The 17806-nt window shown below is 45.8% G+C and overlaps 1 protein-coding gene across 1 annotated transcript; it reads right to left on the reverse strand.

Annotated features, from left to right (window-relative positions):
- Nucleotides 1–8984: 8984 nt before the first annotated feature.
- Nucleotides 8985–17360, reverse strand: LOC118790419 (leucine-rich glioma-inactivated protein 1-like). The gene is made up of 8 exons (XM_036547325.1): nt 16559–17360; nt 16189–16260; nt 14806–14877; nt 14648–14719; nt 12927–12998; nt 11688–11857; nt 11249–11413; nt 8985–10351 (listed from the first exon to the last, which is right to left on the reverse strand). Exons 1-8 carry the CDS (start codon nt 16744–16746, stop codon nt 9534–9536), a joined length of 1629 nt encoding a protein of 542 aa, XP_036403218.1. The 5' UTR covers nt 16747–17360; the 3' UTR covers nt 8985–9533.
- Nucleotides 17361–17806: the final 446 nt, after the last annotated feature.

The following is a 17806-nucleotide window of genomic DNA, read 5'->3' on the forward strand; positions in this document are numbered from 1 at the left end:
GTTTTCTGTAAAGTTTCTGTAAAGTTTTCTGTTTCAGAGAAATACACTGATGGGCTTGTGTCTTTGTGCTAAGGATAACGGTGTCATCAGAAAATTTAAAAACAAAGTTCCTGGGGTGGCTGCTTGAACATTCCTTTGTGTATAGTGTAAAAAGAACTGGGGAACTGTCACAGCCCTGCGGGGCACCTGTGCTGATTGATCTGGATTCTGAAAGGGTGTTATTGACTCTCACGTGCTGGCTTCAATTGGTTAAGAAGGAAAAATACCACTTGATTAAGAAGGGATTGACACTCATCTCATCTCATCTTCTTCTAAACATAAATGCTAAACAATAAGTACATAATAAGTACAATAAAAAGTGACTAAATTTTGTAAAGTGACCAAGTGCAGCACAGTGATAATAATCCCCTAATAAATAGTAGCAATAGGGTTAGGTGGTAATAGCAAAACAAAAATGTGAAGCTGAAGCAACAATATAATGAAAAGGTGTAATGATAAGTGATAATGATAAAGTGACCAGTGAGCGATTAACAGTTCAGTAGGTGAACTGCCTGTGGGTAAAAACTGTTCTTGAACCTGCTTGTCCTGGTACGAATGTTGCGGTACCAGCAACTGGACTGCAGGGAGAACAGTTGGTGCCCAGGGTGATTGTGGTCCTGTATGATGGAGCTGGCCTTGTTCCGACACCTGGTCTGACAGATCTCCTTGATGGATGGAAGTGCACACCCGATGATCTTTTCCACCATCCTCATGACCCTCTGGATGGCTTTCCTGTCCTGTGCAGTGGTATTGCCATACCACACAGTGACACCACCCGTCAGAACGCTCTCTATAGTGCCATGGTAAAAGTTCACAAGCCATTGTGTGCTTATGCCACATTTCCTAAGGCACCGTAGGGGGTAGAAGCATTGGTGTCCCTTCTTGACCGCCGTATTGTGGGTCCACACTAGGTTGTCAGAGATCTGTAGTCCCAGGAAACGGAAGCAAATGACAATTTCCACCGGTGTCCCATCTAGGCTGATGGGGGAGTGGGTCCCTCGGTGGTTCCTGAAGTCCAAGATGAGCTCCTTAGTCTTGTTGACGTTCAGTGCAAGGCTGTTGTCCTTGCACCACGTGTCAGCTGGGCTACCACATCTCTATACTCTGTGTCGTCGTCGTTGCTTATCAGGCCAATAACTGTGGTGTTGTCTGCAAACTTGATGATCCGTTTGTTGCTGTGTATGGCTGTACAGTCATGTGTGAACAGAGAGTACAGCTGTGGGCTGAGGCAGCAGCCTTGCAGCACTCCGGTGTTGAGGATGGATGGATTGAGTGGATGAGGTGTTGTTACCAATTTTTACCACTTGAGGCCTGCCCGTCAGGAAGTCCATAATCCAATTGCAGATTGGGGTGCCCAGGCCTAGGTCCCTCCGTGTCAGGACCAGCTTGGAGGGAACGATTGTGTTGAACGCAGAGCTGTAGTCAATAAAGTCTGACGTAGGTGTCCTTCCTGTCTAAGTGTTCCAGGGCAGTGTGTAGTGTCAGGGAGATGGTGTTGTCCACAGACCTGTTTGGTTTGTATGCGAACTGTAGTGGGTCCAAGGAGTCAGGGATAATACTGTTTATGTGTGCCATGACCAACTTCTCCAGGCACTTCATGGCTATGAGTGTTAAAGTGACTGGACAATAGTCATTGAGGCCTGTTACCTTGGTCTTCTTGGGTAACGGCACAATGGTTGTCTCTTTGAAGCACATTGGGATGACAGACTGCTGCAGTGATGTCCGTGAACACAGGAGCCAGCTGGTCCGCGCAGGTCTTGAAGACGCGGGGGAATTTCATCTGGGCCAGCTGTCTTCCCTGCTTTCACCCTCCTGAAGGTTCTATGGACCTTGGACTCAGACAGTGGCAGTACATAGTCCTCTGGATGGTTAAGAAGCACAGAGCCTGTGGTCTCCCTGAAGCTGGACTTTAGAAGCACAGAACCTGTGGTCTCCCTGAAGCTAGACTTTAGAAGCACAGAGCCTGTGGTCTCCCTGAAGCTGGACTTTAGAAGTACAGAGCCTGCAGCCTCCTTTGAATTGGACTTTAGAAGCACAGATTCTGTGGTTTGCCAGATGGTCTCTTATTAGGTATCTGCTCCATGCTCTCACACAACATTTACTAACACATCAACAAAACATACTGCAAGGAGGTGTAAGATTTTGGTCCAGATCCCTAAACCAGCTCACTCAGTGCAGCATAAGATAGCACAGATCCTCTCACTTAAGGTATGCTAATACCTGTATTCATTTGTCTAGATGGCCTTATTGTAACCACAGTCCTGCTCACAGACTTCAACTATCACTTTGGCAGCAGCTAGCTGCTGCGACAATTGACACTTCTAAAGGAACCAGCGATGGGTGATTGAGAATTGTTCTTGCTAGGGAAGACAATCTAATCACCAGACCTCCGGTAGTTCACCACCGGTACTCTATTGTCTATCCTGATCAAAGACGAAATAATCTCATTACCAAACCCCCGGTATTTCACCACATGTATTCCCACCCTTATTGATAGTTACTTCATTATTGTCTATCCCGATCAAAGTGCGGCATCTGTATAAAGAATGTCTTCAGTGGACCCTCATGGTCAGATTGACTCCGCTGAACCCAGAGTGCATTTTCACGTATTTCTGACAACTGCCGTTCCTGTAAATAAAGAAGTCTTTTCTGCGAAGATCGGAATTGCGCCTTGTTTTTCCTTACAGAGGAAAATGATAGTAGCTAGGACAAGCTAATGTCAAGTAAGGTAGTTGGCAAAGACTATCCTATTTGTGAATATAGTAAGTAGGGCTGCAACTTACAGTGTCTCAGTTTAGAATACCAGGTGCTACCAACAGTTATCAACTTCTACCACAGAAAGCAACACTGTTTGGACACTCAGAGCTGTGGGCAGAGTGAATTAAGGAGGTACTTCATTTTATCAATGTTGCATTAGATATAGCATACAAGCTATCCCTGCAGTCTCAAACAGCAGCATACTAACCTACTTCATGAGAGACAAACTTCTTCAAAAAGAATAGGAAACAATTCACCTCAAATTGATCAATGGGAAGACAGTTAGCTACCAGCTACATCAAACATAAATGTTTAATTAGAACCTAAGAGTCTCTCTATTTTTTATTATTATTTTAAGTAAGCACTCCTTTAAGAGTTGCAAATTACATGGGTCTCAGAAAGTGTGGGACAAGGGTCCAAGTACATTCTCACAATGTTAAGTGTCAGGGCTCCGCCCCCTTAAGCCGCGGTGTTTTTGTTTTCCCTGTCCTTGTGCTTTTGTTTTCCTTGTGTTCCTGCCCCGCCCTGCTCCCCGCCGGGTCCCCGCCCACCTGATTCCCTCATTGCCTGCACCTGCCTGCCTGCTCACCTGCTTCCCATCTCCTTGTTACCCCAGCCCTATATCTTCCCTGCGTGTCTCTGCCTTGTTGCTAGTTTGTTTCAGTGTGTTTCACCTGTCTCGTCCCCACGCTTTATTTCTCAAGAGTTGTTGCTACATTGCCGATCCTGCCTGTTTCCTGACCACGATTCCTGCCTGCCGTTTTGGATCTGATCGCTGCCTCTCACCTGCCTGATTCCTGTCCCTGTTCTCCCTGACTCCCGATTTTTGGATTTGCCCCCGGATTGCTTCTCTGTGCTTCGAACCCTGCCTGTCCCTGGATTTACGAACTGCCTGTCCCTTTCTATTATCGCCTGCAACCGGAGCATCCTGCTTTCCGTGTTTGTGTCCCGACCACCGGCTAACAGAACGAACTAGCCAGCATGGACACAGCGGACCTCCCACAGCTGAGGGCAGCCCTGGAGCTTCAAGGCGCTCTGTTGGGGGGGCACCAGAGCCAGTTGGACTCCATCAGCCGGTCCCTCAACGGCTTCGCCACCAGCCTCGTCGGGGTCACTGCTCAGTTGCAGCAGTTGCAGCTGAGTCAGGAAGATCGCCCTTTTCCGCCCGCTGCTGCCTCTTCGCCAGTTCCGCCCACGTCTCCCTGTCGGGAGCCCCGGCTGCCACCCCCCGAGTCATATGCGGGGATCCTGGTACCTGCCGCTCGTTTCTCTCTGTGTTCCCTGGTGTTCGAACTGCAACCCTCCACGTTCCCCACAGACCGGGCGAGGATCGCCTACATCATCACCCTGCTGACAGGCCGCGCTAGGGAGTGGGGTACCGCCGTCTGGGACGCCGGCGCTCCCTTCTGTCAGTCCTACGCAGCCTTTGCTGAGGAGATGAGGAGGGTGTTCGACCGCTCCCGGCAGGGCCGCGAGGCAGCGAGGGAGATGCTGCTGATCCGCCAGGGGGGGCGGTCAGTGTCAGATTACGCCATTGATTTTCGCACCCTGGCCGCCACCAGCGGGTGGAACGTGGAGGCACAGTACGACACCTTCCTCCACGGTCTTGCGGAGCCCATCAAAGACGTGCTGGCCACTCGGGAGCTGCCTGCCAGCTTCGATACTTTGGTGGACCTGGCCATCCATGTAGATCAGCGCCTGTCGCAGCGACGCCTGGAGAGAGCATCCAGCAGCCTGCCCAGTCCTGTCCGTCATCAGCCCCTCGTGACGGCGGCCAGGAGCCCTGCACCGACACTCCCGGGTGCTCCAGAGCCGATGCAGGTCAACCGCTCCCGTCTGTCCCCCGCGGAGCATCAGCGGGGATTCAGCACCCAGTCCTGCCTGTACTGCGGGCAGCCTGGCCATTTCGTGGTGACCTGCCCGGCTAAGGGCCAACGCTCACCCGTAGCGAGGGGATTACAAGTGAGTGTCACCCCTTTACGCCATTCTCCTCAAACCCGTCCTCTGTTTTCTGCCACCCTGTTTGTCAGAGGTCAGAACCACGCTGTCTCCGTCCTGATTGACTCCGGGGCAGATGGCAGTTTTATCGACGCTGACCTGGCAGCCCGGCTATGCCTGCCCTGCATCCCACTGCACTCGCCGTTGGAAGCCCACGCGATCACCGGGGCCCCTCTGGTCCGCGTGACCCATGCCACTCCCCTGGTGGACTTCCTCATCTCGGGCAACCACCGCGAGGAGATCGTCCTCAACGTCATCAGTTCCCCGCAAGCCGCCGTGGTCTTGGGTCACCCCTGGTTAGCTCGGCACAACCCCCACGTTGATTGGGAGGGTAACCGAATCCTGGGCTGGAGCCCTTTTTGCCACTCCTATTGCCTTCGGGATGCCGTGACCCCTGTATCGCCGGTTGCTTCCACTCCCGAAGACTTCCCGGACCTGTCGGCACTGCCGCCTGAATACATGGACCTGAAGCTGGTGTTCAGCAAGTCCCGCGCCACCTCGTTGCCTCCTCACCGCCCTTATGATTGCGCCATTGATCTGCTGCCCGGCTCGTCGCCCCCTCGGGGGCGCCTGTTTTCCTTATCGCCACCGGAAACCGAGGCCATGAACAAATACATCCGGGAATCTCTCGCGGCCGGCCTCATTCGCCCCTCCTCCTCGCCTGCAGGAGCCGGATTCTTCTTCGTGGGGAAGAAGGACGGCTCCCTCCGTCCCTGCATAGATTACTGGGGCCTCAACGCCATCACCATAAAGAATCGCTACCCCCTACCTCTTCTGTCGTCTGCCTTTGAGTCACTACAGGGCGCCACCATCTTCACGAGACTCGATCTCCGCAATGCCTACCACCTGGTCAGAATCCAAGAGGGGGACGAGTGGAAGACTGCGTTCAACACCCCGTCAGGCCATTACGAATATCTGGTCATGCCATTCGGTCTGACGAATTCCCCAGCCGTTTTCCAGTCCCTGGTGAACGACGTCCTCCGAGATATGCTCAATCAGTTCGTGTTCATTTACTTGGACGACATCCTGATCTTTTCTCACTCCCTGCCTGAGCACGTACAGCATGTCCGCCGTGTCCTACAGCGTCTGCTCGAGAACCACCTGTACGTGAAAGCGGAGAAGTGTGCCTTCCATCAGAGCACCATGTCCTTCCTGGGCTTCGTCATCACGGCAGGTAGTATCCGTATGGACCGGCAGAAGGTCCGCGCAGTCAAGGAGTGGCCTCGCCCCACCTCCTGCAGGGAGCTGCAGCGATTCCTGGGATTCGCCAATTTCTACCGTCACTTCATTCGTAACTATGAATGAGCCAGCACGGTAGCGGCTCCCCTCACTGCCCTGACATCAATCAACAGAGCGTTCACCTGGTCTCCGGCTGCCGAAGAGGCGTTCCGCGACCTGAAGGCTCAGTTCACCTCGGCGCCTGTCCTGACCCAGCCCGACCCCGCTCGTCAGTATGTGGTGGAGGTGGACGCTTCGGACGTGGGAGTGGGGGCTGTCCTGTCCCAGCGCTCGTCCGCCGACAACAAGCTCCACCCCTGCGCCTACTTCTCCCATCGCCTTACTCCCACCGAGCGTAACTACAACATCGGCGACCGGGAGCTACTGGCCATCAAACTGGCGCTCGAGGAGTGGAGGCACTGGCTGGAGGGGGCGAGTGCTCCGTTCTTGGTGTGGACAGACCACAAGAACCTCGAGTACGTCAGATCGGCTAAGCGCTTAAATCCCCGACAAGCCCGCTGGTCCCTGTTTTTTTCCCGCTTCGATTTCACCCTGTCCTACCGTCCGGGCTCTAAGAACGGTAAACCCGACGCCCTCTCACGACAGCACGCCCCGGCCGAAGACTCCCAGGAGCCCACCGTCCTGCCAGCACGATGCGTTGTCGCCGCGGCGCTATGGGACGTCGAGACCGCCGTCCGCACCGCCCTCCAGAACAAACCGGGTCCCAGCTCTTGTCCCCCTAACCGCCTCTTTGTTCCCCAGTCTGTCCGTTCTCAGGTCCTGCAGTGGGGGCATTCATCCAGGCTCGCTGGCCACCCTGGAGCCCGGCGCACAGCGGCGTTCATCGGTTTTGGTGGCCCACCATGACGGAGGATATCCGGAGCTTCACCGCAGCCTGCTCGGTCTGCGCCCAGAGCAAGACCTCCACCTGACCTCCCGCCGGTCTGCTGCAACCCCTGCCTGTTCCCAGACGGCCCTGGTCCCACATCGCCCTGGACTTCGTTACTGGCCTGCCCCCATCCGACGGTAACACCGTCATCCTCACCATCGTGGACCGGTTTTCCAAAGCCGTGCACTTCATCCCCTTACCCAAACTGCCCTCCGCCAGGGAGACCACTCAGCTGCTCGTAAACCAGGTGTTCCGGCTGCACGGTCTACCCTCCGATGTGGTGTCCGACCGAGGGCCCCAATTCACGTCTAACTTTTGGAGGGCGTTTTGCAGGTTACTGGGGGCCACCGTCAGTCTGTCCTCTGGTTTTCACCCCCAGTCCAACGGTCAGACCAAGCGGGCCAACCAGCAGCTGGAGACGGTGCTACGATGCCTGACATCTCGGGAGCCGTCGGCGTGGAGCCAGCACCTCCCCTGGGTCGAATACGCTGTCAACTCCCTTCCCTCTGCTTCCACGGGGCTATCGCCCTTCCAGTGCTGTGTGGGCTACTGCTCCGCTCCTCGGCTTGGGCTAAGCGGTTTGCTGACCGCCACCGCTCCAAGGCACCCCGCTATCGCCAGGGTCAGCGAGTGTGGCTCTCCACCCGGGACCTTCCCCTCAAGGTGGACTCCCACAAGCTGGCTCCCCGCTTCATCGGCCCCTTTCCCATCGCGAAAGTGATCAGCCCCACGGCGGTCCGGCTGAAGCTCCCGCTCTCTCTTTGCCGTGTTCACCCCACCTTTCACGTCTCCAAGATCAAGCCCGTCGTCCGCAGCCGTCTCTGCCCAGCTCCCCGGGCTCCTCCGCCGCCCCGCCTGATCGAGGGAGCGGAAGCTCACACCGTGCGCCGCCTGCTGAGAGTTCGGCGTCGGGGGCGCGGTCTACAATACCTGGTGGACTGGGAGGGTTACGGTCCCAAGGAGAGGAGCTGGGTTCCTGCCAGGGACATCCTGGATCCGGCCCTGATCCGGGACTTCCACCGCCGGCACCCTGGCGAACCCGCTGTGATGCCTGGTGGGGTACTGTCAGGGCTCCGCCCCCTTAAGCCGCGGTGTTTTTGTTTTCCCTGTCCTTGTGCTTTTTTTTTCCTTGTGTTCCTGCCCCGCCCTGCTCCCCGCCAGGTCCCCGCCCACCTGATTCCCTCATTGCCTGCACCTGCCTGCCTGCTCACCTGCTTCCCATCTCCTCGTTACCCCAGCCCTATATCTTCCCTGCGTGTCTCTGTCTTGTTGCTAGTTTGTTTCAGTGTGTTTCACCTGTCTCGTCCCCGCACTTTATTTCTCAAGAGTTGTTGCTACATTGCCGATCCTGCCTGTTTCCTGACCATGATTCCTGCCTGCCGTTTTGGATCTGATCGCTGCCTCTCACCTGCCTGATTCCTGACCCTGTTCTCCCTGACTCCCGATTTTTGGATTTGCCCCCGGATTGCTTCTCTGTGCTTCGAACCCTGCCTGTCCCTGGATTTACGAACTGCCTGTCCCTTTCAAATAATCGCCTGCAACCGGAACATCCTGCGGTCCACGTTTGTGTCCCGACCACCGGCGCTAACAGTTAAGCATCAATAATCAGGGTATACATTTCAGTGCTGTGTAAATGATATGTACATTCAAAAATTAGCCTCATTAAGCTGAATAGGGTAAAGGGCTGAAAAATACCTCATGCAAAATCAGGAGGGTCGAAACACAATGAGCAAGATACAGTAGCATAGATGCTTCATCTGTTACCACAGAAACCTACATTTGAAAGCAAACCGAAATTATGTTTTCACGGGGAGACCTGCAGTTTGTAAATCACTACATGTGCCCCTGCAGGTTAAAAGAGGTATGAGTGTATATGCCCGCTGTGGGTTGAAAAAGGTACGAGTGTATGTTCTGAAAGAAAAAGTCAAATTTGGCCTGAATTGGAGTGCACTATTCTTTTGACACTTAATGAACAAGCATTCAAGTACTGTACCAAAAAGGAACAGAACTAAATTATTATTGTACAACAATAAAAGCAAGTAAAATAAGGCCTTTAATTCTGTTCTTAAAACACATAGTGGGTTCATAATTTTTATTCATACTATACAGTTCATACAAACAACCAACAATAAAAATCCAAGTTGCTAAGTATTATTTTCTATGCAGCAACATCTAAGTTTGCAACATGTCAGATTTTCAATTTTATGTTGTATGAATTCAAAATGGTAACAATCCCCTTATCAAATAATTATCTTACTGGTATGGTCCCTCATATTTACAAAAGCTTCACTTATAAATAATTTGTGTAAAACTGGAAAGACAGAAAATGTCAACATTTTATTTGGCAGATTTATTTCTTCTTCCAAACAAGTTAATAAATATATTAAAAACTTCTCATTTATTTTCCCTCAGTGAAAGATGCAATTACAAATATATGTATAGCTGCAGGGAATATGAATGGCTTTTGTTTGAAATAAAAATTCAAAAGCACTAGATGGTGACTTAAGATGTACATTTCTAGCAAGGCATTCATATTTATGTATTAGTGGGCTTTGTCATGCATATAATTCAACAAGTATTCCCCAGGGCAGCCACACTGCTGTGGCCTCAGTAAGTGCCTTTTCAGAACCAACTAGTTACTCAAATCAACTATGAGGTGTTCATAAATCTGAGTTTTCCCTTTGAAACTAGAAGCAGGCAAAAACTGCCGGTTGTCAATGGAGATGGGTGAAAAAGCCCTGGGGGCCTGGACATTCAGCTCCTGGAAATGAACAAACTGGCCCTTCTTCTCATCCCAACGGTAGACTTGAGTGAAGGAGTAGTCACTTCCCAGGATGGCATACTGCCAGCTGCCGATGCAGAAAGGCTGGAAGACCATGGAACCACGGGAGGGCATGGTCTGGATCTCGGTGAACATGGAGCCATCCCACCTCATCACCTTGGAGTCCCCAATGAAGCGTGTCAGGCAGATGTACAGATCGCTCTTCACTCTGAAGTGCTTGACTGCGTATACGTCCTCCATCTCTGGGATGTCCGTGCGTCTGTTGAACTGCTTCCTGCCCTTGTTCCATTGGTAAATGACAGGTCGCTGGGAGCTGCTGGAGAGAACCAGGTGGGGCTTGTTGGCAATCTCCAGGTACTCTACGTCCGTGTCCCGGTACCAGGGATGGAGAGACTGGTGAGAATAGAAGCCATTGCCATTCCACTTGTATACTGTCGTGGAGCCTGCCTTGGAGCTGTCAGCTATGATGAAGAAATGCTCTCCATCGATGCGGAAGGTGTCCACGTCATTGGGTTTCCTTATTTTCAGAATATCGATGTCCTGGATTTTGATAAATTTGTTGGCTGAGATATCTCTCTTGTAAATGTGAGAGCCACCAAAGAGCTGGGCAACTATTATGAACAGCTGGTTATCAATGACCAGAGGTTTGCAAATAACTGTAGATGTACCTGGAAAACATAGGAAACACACAAATTTATTACTGATAAATCCTGCTTCAGGAAAAATAATGAGCATTTCAAAACTTTTCTCAAACTAAATTAACTATAAGAGAGGATAGGGTCTGGCTAGCTGGAGCAATGGGAAGTAGAGCTCAATGCAAAAAGCCTGTGAAAGTGGCCCTCGTGTGTCTCAAAGTGGAACCTGGCCAAAGGCGTTTCTCTCACATACTAACAGTACACAGAAGAAGAAGTCCCAGAAAACACACACAGGCTTGTTTGTTTCCAACACTGCACCAGTTTTGAAAGGTCATCACTTTTGATAGCAAAACTCTCCTGTTCACAACAAAAGAGAGTGGGTTCTGTTGGCTTCAGAAAACAGCAATGTGCTGGCCATTAATGTGCAGGCTTGCTACATTTTTTCCTGACATATAATTTAAAATGGTAGACACCTTGCTGAAATGATAGTATTATAAGAGTACACCTAGCTTTGCACTTCTGGCTAAGTAATTAACTCCCGGCAAAAGTAACTTTAATTTTAATTAAATAAATAATCTTTAATTAATCTAATAATTAATCTTTAATTAATAATTAATCTTGCTATGTTCCTGATGGAAAATATCATTCATCATTTCTCATATTGTTACTTTTACAAAAATAAGATGAATATAATCCTCCAAAAGGTTTTGAAAGTAATCAGACACACCACTTATTAAAGAGCATCTGACACCCAGAGCTAGTATACAGCTGGCAGCCTGAGCTATATTGCACAATTACACTATATGACCATATGAACAGAAGGAACTTATGGTCATAGACGGCCCTAGTGTGCGTAAACATCACAACACTCTCTGCACTAAAGCAGTGCTAACACTGGGTTTATGGATGCTTTAATGAAAGTATACTCACTGTCAATGTCATCATAGTCACGGAAAACCATATCAACATGGTCCCACTCCAGGAAGCTGCACTTTCCAATGAAGGGCTGGGCAAACACTATGTACTGATCATTGCCAAATGAAAAGGTTTCCACTGAAATCGACTGAAATTTTAGGGTCTGATAGGAGGCAAATTCTGTAAAATACAATGTAAAATATTGGGTTAGTTCTTAAAAACAAATAGGGGTAGAGGAAACAAGAATATGGGAACATGAGTTCCCAGAACACGGTTTGTTCAGCCCAGTTCAGCCCAAATAGGTTTGTCATTCTGCCTGTGGTCTACATTGTATCTAAGGCTGCCACAGGGGTTTCTCCTTCCACAATAAATCCTGTTAAGCTCTCCCATGCATTTCTAATTCTGAGAGAAAAATACTTCCAGATGAAGTATTTTGAATTATTGCTTGGGTCACCTGTTGTTATGCAGTCAAAGGACTGTGGAACGAGTTGGTTGATGGATTTCCCTTGGTAAATAGGGGGGGCACTGCAGTAGATCTGGTCCACTGTTGCATTAGTGTGGTACATCCAGTCCACCAGCCACTTCAGTTTGCAATCACAGGTGAAGATGTTACCGCGAAGATCCCTGTTTAATAAAATACATGCATAAATGGACATCTTAACCACTAAGCAATAAAGGCATTATTCTCACAATCCTCAAAGGCAAAGTTCAGAAATGCAAAGATAATGTAACATTGATCTCTGAGTGGAAGTACAGCTTGGAAATGGTAAAGATAATATAAGTAAGATAGTTCTTCGTGAAAGACAGCCTCACTGCAGTGCTGCTTCCTTTGTAATAGAGGTTCAGTAGCTAGCTGTGTGTACATGCATTCCCCTTCTGTTTGGCTGTCTATTATAGAGGACTATGCATTTTTACCTGTGACAGATTTACTCATATATTATGCCACATTAACAAAGTAATATACTGTATGTCTGTACAGAGAAAGCACATAAAGAGATATTTATATGGTTAATTTTAAGAAATACATTCCCAACACTGTGCTTTGTCCTCAAATTTAAGCAAAAGTTTATTATTACAGTTGCAATATTATATTATATACACACCAGTACTGGTCAAAAGTTTGGACATTTTGAAATGTGCATTCGATGACATTTGATCTAAAAACTTACGTTTTACTTGAACTTATGTTTCAAGTAACTTTATGTTTGAAATTTCTTAGACAAATATAAATAGTGAAGTTGATGCCTATAATTTCCTACCAAAAACTTTTATTTTTTAAAAATATAATTGGCTGCTTTGAATAATCTAAAATATATGATAGTTTTGATTTGTTTAATTCCATAATTCCATTTGTGTACTGTTACTGTTTGACTGGTATATATAGAAACTTATCACATTCACAGTTGCTTATATTTAAGAATGTTTGTTGACTGCAGAGCACTACAGACATGTAAGTTATACTCTTTTAAAACCTCTGATCAAATAAGACTTTGGAATACCCAAATAAGCAGGAAAACACCTCTGTAGCCCATAGAAACAAAGGAATAGTAGAAAAAAACACCCTTTTCATCAGTTTGATTGACTGATGGAGATATATCTCTGCATTTTCATAACAAAATGAAACTATAAACAATTAAAAACAAAAAATCCAAAATCATGAAGATTGTCAGGTGCAAAAAAGAAAAATACCTACACTTTTGTTAATGCTCCCAGGCCCTTGAAAGCATCTTTGGGTAGAGTCTGTAGGTTATTGTTAGCCAGGCTCCTGGCAACAGAGAGAGGGAAAGAAAGTTTGCCATGTATAAGGTTTCCCTTAAGGGCTGCTGATTCCAAAGTCAAGAGTGGTTTGGCATTAATATGTTATGTTAGACTTTACTCAGCTCTGGGTGAAATGCTTTTGTTCCAATAGGGGAACAGAGACTAGATTTATCCTTCCACAATGAAAATTTGCCGTACCCTCTAACAGCATTGCAATTTGTTAGCCTTTTCTTTAAATAACAATTTGTTAAATAACAAATTCAATCCAATTGAAATTAACTGGCTCTATTTGGAAAAATGAAATCAACGAGGAGCAGCTGAAATGTTTAAAGGCTGTATGAATGAGGAAGGAACCCTTTCTTTGCAATTGAAATGCAGCTGGACTGAGCTGGTCTGTCTCCAGGTCTGATTTCCTAATATATCAGGAATGTTGGATCACCGCAACACAAAAACAAAACAATTTGCTTAAACTCCACAGCTCAAATTTGATGTGTCTCAAAATTTAATGTAATGTAAATCAATGTAAACACTGATTTCAGTGACCACATTACTTTTAAAACATAAGGGGGCATTAAGCCAATGAGTAATTGGCAGTTTGTCAACCAGAATAACTGTGCCTTGGAGATTCAAAAGAGTTTAAGGTCACAGAGCAAAGTTAAATTTAGTTTAGCCCCTTTAGCCACAACATTCTATGTTATATTAAGAGAGAAGGATCTAATTACTCTCTGCTGTTAACTGCGTGTGTACCCTTCAATAGCCCAAGAACTGAGGTGCGTAAATATGCATTAATAAACCGCTGTAATGATGACGATTCCAGGAATTCAGCACAGATAACTATTTACCTCTCGGAATGTTACCAAAGGTGGGAAAGGCCTTGATACCAACATACATAGGTGGATGGTGTTGGGATTCTTCAAATGCATTTTCTTACATGGCTTTGCAGCTGCAGTATTTGCAGTAACACAACCACCAATAAAACCTTTTGCGTATACTTCTTGAAGGTACATTATAAAGTACAGTTTAACCATCAATATTGATCTTAGTGACAATACGACTGTTATATTTTATGATCATGCTGAAAATGGCTGAATTATTTTCAGAAGAGCTTTATTTGAAGGGAATTTTCCCCATTAAAAATACTATAATCACAGCTTCATCTGCCTTAATTTAACCACTACTTTTCTCTATGTCTATGAAGTGGCACAAAATTGCCTTAGCAAGTACTAAAAGCAGTCAGTGTCTTCTCCATAACAATTCAGTTCAGTATGTATCAGGACCACATTCAAATACATGCAATTTTCAGAAACTAGTGTCATACAAATGTAACATTTCATAAAGTTCATAAGAAATATTGACACATCTGAAACTGTTCCCTTTTTCAAAGAATGAAGTAACGATTGCATATCAGTATGTCATTGTCTACTTTCAGGCAAGCACTTTCTGAAATACCTCAACACCAGAGCCAAGCAACTTCTGTCAGTCCATTCACAATCAGCTGTCATCTTCATTCTAGTTATGTCCACTTACCAGAATAGGCTGTCATCTACCTCTTAAATTGATGCCTCTTAAAATGATACATCTCCCAATGTAGATGTATCATTCATTGCATTAATGAACACTGCACTGAAAGAGAAATGTAATTAAAGGTATACTTACAGGTGTATAAGAGATTTTAGACCTCGAAATGCATTTGGTGATATTGACTTAATTTTATTATTTTCAATAAACCTGTAAGAGACAATACATACAAGATTAGAACTGACAATTGCACACTTATCCCGTTTATTAAGTCTACAGAGAGAAGAACGACTTACAGATACTCCAGATGTGGCAGACCAAGGAAAGCATCTTCATTTATAGAATCAAATGAGTTGGCTGCGAACAATCTAAAGAGAGGGATTTCAGCAATGTAAACACCTAAGAGTATACTAAGGACACTTCTAAGTATATAACCAAAAAACAGAAGTTTCTAAACCCAACACATGTCCTATGGCTAATAATATATAATATGTTCTAATAGGAAAAAGAGCAGGTGTGGAACTCTTTCACCACTGAGAGTAATTGAGAATGAACCGTGAATGTCATGTTTCACAGAAAAGCCCTCATGCCAGCAGCACACTGAGAAAAGAAACTTGTGATATATTTTACAGGTATAGCATGAATCAATGTTTGCACTGAAAACTTTATAAAATTCTATCAGTGGAAAACAAAGATGTGTTTACTGCAATGGGTGGTTTAACAAGAGAATTCTGTACCATGGGTCTCTGTGTGAAATTCAAGAATTAAAAAAATCTCTACACAAAGCCAAAAATGAGATGATACATTTGCAGGGTAGAGTATGTCTTTCTTGATATGAAAAGATGAATAGACAGACAATTCCTAAATACTAAACACCTGAAACTTATGTAACATTTCTCTTCTGTAGGGTTTTCCAATATTTTCATTGATGCTTGCAAAGTAAAAGAAAGTGAATGCATTTTCTTGCATAGCTAGTTTGTTTTCATCATTGTCTTCGTGAGGTCCTAAGCAGTCACTGAAACATTAGACAGGGTCTAATGGGATAAATTTGTTGGGTGTTGGGCGCGAAGACCGAATACCCCTTTCACTTATGGCAGTGTAGTTCCAAGATAAATGGCTTGCCTTTGATTTGTTCAGGGAACTAGTACTGGACCTTAATACCCGAGTCTGCGATTGCTGTACGTGAAGCATTCGGTATTTTAAGAAATGCTCCGACGCTTTACGCCCTATGACAGGACAATACAACAGCGAAGGTACGTTTAAGATAACCTAACAAAGAAACAGTTTTGCTAACAATTGCTGAATATTGGTGCTGGATGCGAAACATCAGGGGATAGGGAAAGGCAGTTTGGATCCTGTACTATTTATGTCAGTGCTCTTCGCAATCTGTAAAACAACAAAATACATGCTTACATATTTTACACAGAAATACATTAGATATACACATCTCGCCGCAGCCTTCTCATTTACTGCAGTGAATAATTTGATGAAGTATTAATTTAGAAATAATGTTCCAACACGGGTCACAAATGTAAATCAATGCAGTATTCATTTGGGCAAATTGTGGATTTGAGAGCTCAAACCTTTGTCCATTTAAAACATGGCGTTCTCTTAAAATAGAACATGTCACGAAGCATGATGAAGTAAAAACGGAAAAATATAAATGAATCAAATCTTACAGGAGGTGCAGGGCTGGCGTGTGCATGAAGCTTCTTGCAGGAATTTCTGTGAATCCAGACTTCACAAAAGATCTGGAAAAGAGGAAAGTACCGTTCCTGTACGACTGGGGATATAGTATAATCAAACACATTTACAAGAACAATGCAGCACCCGTTAAACTGAGCTGTTCAATACAGAATGATGTCAAGACATGGACGCACAGAGCAATTCATATAAATTTTTAAACATATTAGTACGTTTTGAATTGTGAATCTAAATGACTAGACATACCACAAATACACATCTATGTGTTTTGTAAATAAATAGCGTTCATGTTTCCTTATATTTTGAAATGTGCAAAGTATGTCATGCGTGTCCATCAGCACTTACAATGAAATGACATCAGAAGGAAAGCTGCGTGGAATCGATGTTATGTTTTCACATAAGGCATTATCTTTGGTGCACGTACAAAACATGGGGCATCGGGCTCTTGCTCTCTTACTATCAACCAGAAGCAGTGCAGAAGTAATCCACAGCAGAAACGCGCATTTTAGGAAGATTTTTTTGGCATATCCCATCCTTTTGACCCGCTCCTATAGCAATCAGTGCGTAGAATACTCCTGCACATGAAACAGTTTTTCTGTCGTAAACACTCCTTGCCCGGAGGCCAGACCAGCCCTTTATTCAATTTTCTTGTCTGTTTTTGCTTCTGTCTTTGCCGTGGAACTGGCTGTGACTGCGCTGTACCCCGGCGTTCATCCAAGCGATTCGTTCCATGCGGCGCTCTTGGAAGAATGAGAGGATGTATAACGGAAACATACGAGGCGATAATATTCCAGGAAAATACCAACTGGAACAGCATCCAAATTGTATTCCGCAGGCAGATGGGCTGGCCGGCAGGACAAAACAAAGAACGCAATGTTCGAAATCGCATTAGTGATAAACTACAATATTGTTACTCAAATTCCGGAGAATACAATACTACAGAAAGAGAATCCGCGTTGCAATCACATTATGCACTGCAACTGGATAAGAATAAAATGGAACCTTATCTACCCTGTAGAGCACAGCTCTTGTTTAATGCTTGCGGGATGCATCTATCCAATGAATAGAGTTGATTTGAGGGAGTAAAGACGAAGTTCCAATGCTTCATGGGACAGTGGGTAGTATGTGTTCAGTAGAGGCAGTATGTATGTGGTGTTTTACTTGGTAAAATAATAATTAAAAGTCTTTCTCCTGGAAAACGACCGTTGTATATTACACATGTCTAAAAAGTGTGCTCGTGCCTATGTACCCTGGTGCAAAAAATGTGCTAAGTATATTAAATCTTAGCATACTTAAGTATACTTGCAGCGAGACTAATGATCAGTATATTTCAAGTGTGTTAATGATTAGTTAACTTGAAGTTTGCTATTTTGGAACAACTAATTTTGTACTAAGTATATTTTAGTTGTAATTAAATAGTAGAAAAGCACAATTTGAAGTGTATTTAGTGTACTTTTATGTGCTAAAGTGGAACAACTTCAAGTATACTATGTACACTTTAGGTATATGGCTGTGTATGTACTAAAATACATGCTTGATTAGTGAAATTAAAGTGTGCCTTGTTTGTGCTATAAGTAGATTAAAAATTGTGAG

This window comes from Megalops cyprinoides, chromosome 15, assembly GCF_013368585.1.
Source record: "Megalops cyprinoides isolate fMegCyp1 chromosome 15, fMegCyp1.pri, whole genome shotgun sequence".
Lineage (NCBI taxonomy): Eukaryota > Metazoa > Chordata > Actinopteri > Elopiformes > Megalopidae > Megalops > Megalops cyprinoides.